General features: G+C 42.3%; 1 protein-coding gene across 1 annotated transcript; it reads left to right on the top strand.

Moving 5' to 3' along the window:
- Positions 1–201: 201 nt before the first annotated feature.
- On the top strand, positions 202–3,268 carry LOC142368713 (uncharacterized). Its single transcript, XM_075450904.1, has 3 exons — positions 202–927; positions 1,028–1,306; positions 3,233–3,268. The coding sequence occupies exons 1-3, from the start codon at positions 262–264 to the stop codon at positions 3,266–3,268; spliced, it is 981 nt and encodes a 326-aa protein (XP_075307019.1). The 5' UTR covers positions 202–261.
- Positions 3,269–6,000: the final 2,732 nt, after the last annotated feature.

Here is a 6,000-nt window from a genome sequence, read left to right as displayed (position 1 = left end):
GTGAGTGAACAGTCAGGATGTTCCTGAGTTCAAGTGTACCAACCTTTGTCAGAAATTATGGATCAAAAGGATTTTACAGTTGAGTAAATTATTTGCACGCTCCGTATCATGGACTTCCTGCATTTGCCATAATTTCTGTAATACGGGCGCACTTTAAATCAGGAAAAGACGAACGTCTGCTCACTTGACCGCAGTAAGCAAAGGACCAAAAGCATTTTAGTTGCTGCCGTTGACTTTGACTGACTGCCCCTGCTTTTAAGCATGGCTCTCCGCTTTGTCTGCCTTCTCATCTCCGTGGGTTCTGTGTATGGAACATTTCTCGAAGTGATTCTGGAAGACTCCGTTGAGTTTCGACCGACGGCTCCGTGTAAGGAGGGAGAAAACGCTCAACTTCTCCACACCGTCCACTCCCAGCCTGTTGCCTCTCTGGAAGCTGGGAGCTGGAAGCCGGGACCACTTTACATCGACAGGTTGAACCAAAGCGCTTCTCTTATCCTGCGCAGGGTGAATGTAAAAGACGGTGGAAAGTACGAGTTTACCTGTAACGGCGAACTGGAATTAGCTAATATTATCGAGCTGCGTGTTATCATTCCGCATGTATTGTCTGTATTTGATGGCGACGATGCCAAGCTGCCATGCCATTCCGATACCGCGGAGAAGCCCCCGCTTTGGCAGAAAGACGGAATGCTGCCGGTGTTTGAAATGAACGACTCGGGAAACAAGAGCTCCGGCAGAGGATGGGGGGGAAGCAGAGTGTCAGTGGCAGATGACTGGCAGCGACGGGGGGACATGTCGCTCACCATAAAGAATGTTACTGTGTCGGACGGCGGGCTTTTCTTGTGTAAGAGCAGCGGCCCAACTGTAGCTGTCAGGCTGGAAGTGAGAGGTAGACCTCCCCCCGCTCCGCTGACTACACCTCCCCCCGCGGTAAGAATGCTGGAGAAGGTCAAGAGTTAACTGGAGCTGTGCCGGACTCCATTCATTTGTTGAACATGTCTAATTTCTGTTTATTTTTTTTCTTTCATAGCCGTCAACGTGTCCTCAGTGGACCGCGTCCGCCCTGTTGGCCTGTGTGTTCCTCGGTGTTGGCATTTTTTTGGGCTGGAAGCTGAAGAGCCGCAAACGCCAGCAGCGTGAACCGGGAGGTGGCGGTGAGCCAATGGAGGTGATAAACAGCCACCCGAGGGGGGAAGGACTTCATCACAGCAGCAGCGTGAACGAGCAAAGAAGAGCTGAAGAGACAAGGGAGTCAGATACTGATCCTCAAAGCTCACAGCCACTCGTGTCAAACGGGCACCCACGCGCAGTCCTATCATGTGACCCGAGTGTTCATGAATAAATCTGAGTTTGGAAACGGAAGCGACTCCCGTGAGTTTTATTTATGTTCAACATTTAATGAGGATTTACTTCAAAATGTTTCATTTACATGAATAAAAGGACACCAAGATACAAAGTAGTAGCCTAGTTATAACATAAGTTTGAGTTTGAGTTTATTTATTTATTGAAAGCAGGGACAATACATATTAATGAACATATACATGTAAATATGCAAGATTATAGCCAATGGCTAATTTCCATCTTTAGTCCTACCATAAGCCACTGTGCCACCACCCCTGATAACTCAAATTCTGCTTAACATTGCTGGGATGACCTTGATGTTAAAAACCTTGTAAAAAGAAAGAAGAGCATGGCCTGTTTATCCTTTATCCTGACCCCTGATTCTCTGAACATCTTTCTGACGCCACACTGTTAGATATAACAGCTGTTGATCAATGTACGTACACTGAGAGAAGAGCTGGATGCGGTGAGCGTAGAAGCATGTGAGCCCACATCAGACGGATCAGGCTAAATAACAGAAGTATAAAAGTAAACATGATGAAAATTAGAAGGAAATAAACAAAAGCACCAACTGCCTTAAAGCTGCAGTCTGCAAGATTTGTTGTTTTCATACGTAAAGTCCTACTTTTTGGCATTTTAAGAGTTTACATGATCTATCAGAACGCTTGAAGTTGAAAACGGTGACCTCCGTAGTCGCAAAATGCAAGAAATGCTTATTTTTTAACCGAAAAATAAAAAGTTATACAACTTCCTGTCCCGCCCCTTCAAAACACATGAGAACTCGTGCAGTAGACGTGCACGCCAGATGCGCTTACACGGCTCCTCATTCATCAACTCACCTGTCATTTGGAAGACACAGTAAGTAGACTAGCCCGTAATGAAGTTCAATAGTCCAGATAAATAAGCGTGGGGACGAGCCTACCTTGTATCGCGCGTGCACAATCGGTGATTGACAGGCAGCAGAGCCCAGCTCGTAAACCTGATTGGTTACCTTTTACCGGTCCGGTCTGCAATTTTGTAAACAAACCTGCTGGCTTTGGAGGGACCTAGCGGGACATATAGGGGACCTAGAGAACTCTTTTTTTTTTTGTATTGGGGTATTTAATGTACTACTTTCAGAATCCCCGGACAGTTCCAGGCATTATGCTTGAAAAAGAGTTGCAGACTGCAGCTTTAACCGACCCTGTGCTGACCACCACACCACAGGACTCATGTGCCCAGGCACCTGATTAGAGAGAAAAAGTCCTACTGGGGTTATTAAGGTCAGGATTGGGATATGATGAATGGTTAGAGAATGGTTGCTTGTGTTGGAAAAAGCACACAAAGCAGTGAGACTGCTGAATTGTGTATTTCTGAATATTTTTGTGTTACTGAAAGTTGTCTCAGCAACGAAGTTAAATAGAAATAAACAACAATAAATAAGAACACACTCATTTTTAGAATTTTTTTTTTTTTTTTTTTTTGCCCAAACAGAGACATTTCATCTCTTTTGGGTAAGAAAGTGATATTTTCGGTGGTTGACTCAAACCGCTACAACTACTTTTTTTTTTTTTTTTAACAAACAGCTTCTAAAATCTTCCACCTCTTACCTCAGAGCTTTCACAAAGGCAGTTCGTACCTCAGAGACCCAAAAGAAACAGAGACATATGCGAATCGGAGCAGGCCGATTGGGAATGTGGTGTTATAGATATAGTTATGTCATACTGTTTTTTACAAAAATCGCACACGTAGGAGGGACTCGCACCCAAACAGCCCCACTTTGGTGTGTTAGTCCGGTTTCAGAGGCTCATTTTTGTCACCAGAAAAAGCACATCCTGATGAAAGATTTGAGCGAAGAAGTGACTTAACCACAATTTAACACCGGATGACTGCTTCTTTTTTCCATTGTCTCCAGGGGCGGAGCTACGGGGGTGGCTACGGGGGCATTTGACCCCCTTGAAATCTGATTGGCTACCCCAAGTGCCCCCCCCCCCCCCCCCCCCCCCCCCCAGATGATTGACATGTTACCGCACAGAAGGTTATGATAAACCTGACGGAGCGCTTCCATTTTCACCGGCGCAGCTTTTGCAGTCTTTACGGTAGCAGTTTAGCTGCTGTGATAAAACCTGACGGAGCGCTTCCATTTTCACCGGCGCAGCTTTTGTAGTCTTTACGGTAGCAGTTCAGCTGCTATGGAAACGCACAGACCAATCCCACGTGATACTACTCAGCCAATCAAGTCTGTGCATTACAGGCGGTAAACATTGCGAATCTACAGTGCAGACAGAAATGAGATTGAGTCAAGTCACACATGAAAAGACGATAGATAGCATACAGTTAGAGAAAACAAAGGGAGATATACAGACGACTGACTTGAAGAAAGTTGAGAAACAGGAGTGAGACGGACAAAGGGAGAGGAATGGACGACGGAGCCAGAGAAAGGTAGAGAAAATTAAGGAACAAATGGCACTCTCCAAAAAAAGAAAAGTGGACAGCGAAAATAGAGCATTTAATCCGGAATGGACAGACTCGTTTCTGTTCATACTTCCCATTGGGAGCATTAAAACAGTGTGTCTCATATGTTCAGAGACTGTGACACTTATAAAAGGTGCCAATGTGAAACGCCATGAGACAAAACATAAAGGTTTTGAACAAACATACCCACTCAAATCTGAAGTGAGATCACAGAAAATAAGTGGTTTCAGAGCCCAATATGACCAGTCCAGAAAGCGTTCTGTGAAGACCTGTTAGGTGTCACTCCCCTTCAGACCAGTACAAGAGGAGAAGACATCTATCTGGCTATAAAGGAGATGTTAACAAAGAGAAGAATAGAGCCAAAACAAGTGGTTTCAATAACCACAGATGGAGCCCCTGCTATGACCGAGAACATTATACTTATCTACAGTCATACATACATGTTCAGTTCTATGTTATGTGACAATAAATATTGTCAAAAAGTTTTTGAATTGTACTGAATTCATTTGATTTAACCGTCAGGTATTGATTACATGCAGATGTTGATACAACTACTTGGCTACTTAAATATATATCACACTAAATAGTTAGACATTATGATCTTCCGGACCTTTGCTTCGAGAAATTTTCTCTAACTGGACCTCTTTAAATTTTAGTTGAATACCCCTGCCCTAGAAGGTAGAAGATCTATGCTTTGTTGAAGCTAAGATGGGTATTGTTTGTCTCTGGTTATGGCCATGCTCTGCACTGTGTCCTACTTACCTGTGTAGTATGTTTTGCTTAGTTAAAACCTTGTCAGTCTTTGCATGTCATGTCAAATTGTTGTCAGTTTACTTTTTTGTTTTTGTTTTGGGTTTTTTGTTTGTTTTTTTGCTGACAATTGAGGGACTGCTGACTGTGTGAACAACTGACTATCTGTGTGTGAGAGTAACTGTGTAACAGACCCAGTGTCTGAGTAACTGTGTGACCCAGTTATTATGTGCATTTTAGTTTCTGTCAATGGTATCAGGGTGTTGGTAAATGCACCATATTCATTTTGTACATAAATAAACTAAAAATTGCACTCAAAATGGCATCTTCTGTCTGCTTAATACGTGGCTACTTAAACATTATTGCAAATTGAAATTACTGTTTATAGGTTTATATAAGAAAGATCAATACACATTAATTAACTTGTAAAGGCACCAGAAATAATCACTTCACATCTTTCATCTGTAGTCCCTGGAAATTGTGTGTGTGTGTGTATATATGTATATATATATAGTATAAGACAAAAATTATCACAAGTCATGACATATCAAAGAAGAACACAAGACAAGAGAACAACGTTCGTAAGTCCATATAGGTATAAATAATAATAATACAATAATAATAAACAGATATACATTACTCAATTACTAACAGATGGTTTGATGTTCTTCTGGTGCCACATCACTGTTAGCGCATAAACTTATTTGTGTGTGGTGTAAACCATTGACCCCCTGAAAAACACTTGGCCACCCCATTGCTACCCCAAGAAAAAAAGCCTAGTTCCGCCACTGATTGTCTCACCTTCCATAGTCATCCTCTTATTTATTGCAGTAATTGGACATGATATAAAGTATCTATGGAATAAGAACAGCTGGTGATAAGATATAATATAAGAGATAAAGACGGGGGATACAAATTCTGGCAGGCTGAGAAATAAAAGCTTCCTAAAGACAGATCAATCATCAACAGAGTATTCAAAAATCATGTGACATATGTGTAAAATAAAACACTTGCTCCTCCAATTTCCTCCTATTAACGGAAATTTGATTTTATCTCTTGTAAAGCAAAACATAAATAGATAGATACATGAAAGGGACATGAAAAAAAAAAAAAAAAAAACTTTTCCTGGCTTAAGAGACCATGATTTCGTTGCAAACAACAAATGTAAGTGTAAGAGCAGACAGCTCTTAACCACCTGCTGCGGCATGTGAGAAGCATTGACCAAAGAAAGCTGGAGATCTTCTTGCTTCTGCACAGGATCCACTGGAGCTTTGCAAAGAAGCGACAGGCTCATCGCGGGAACGCGCACAGCTGAAATGCAGTAATGGAGGATTGATGCTGAAAGTTTTGTGCGAACCCGAACCACTTTAAGTTGATGTGCAGCAACTTTTAACGACATGTGGTGTGATAGGAAGACACCTTCCACCATAATGGACCCGAACCATTTGACTTCTTTAT

The sequence above is a fragment of the Odontesthes bonariensis genome, chromosome 19, assembly GCF_027942865.1.
Source record: "Odontesthes bonariensis isolate fOdoBon6 chromosome 19, fOdoBon6.hap1, whole genome shotgun sequence".
Taxonomy (NCBI): Eukaryota; Metazoa; Chordata; class Actinopteri; order Atheriniformes; family Atherinopsidae; genus Odontesthes; species Odontesthes bonariensis.
The sequence above is the reverse complement of the archived record's forward strand: the minus strand, read 5'-3'. Positions and strand labels throughout refer to the sequence as shown.

Coding starts and splice junctions, on each gene's coding strand:
- LOC142368713 (XM_075450904.1), top strand. CDS start 262: ATGGCTCTCCGCTTTGTCTGCCTTCTCATCTCCGTGGGTTCTGTGTAT. Junction 928..1,027: donor TGACTACACCTCCCCCCGCG/GTAAGAATGCTG, acceptor TTTCTTTCATAG/CCGTCAACGTGTCCTCAGTG. Junction 1,307..3,232: donor CAAACGGGCACCCACGCGCA/GTCCTATCATGT, acceptor CATTGTCTCCAG/GGGCGGAGCTACGGGGGTGG.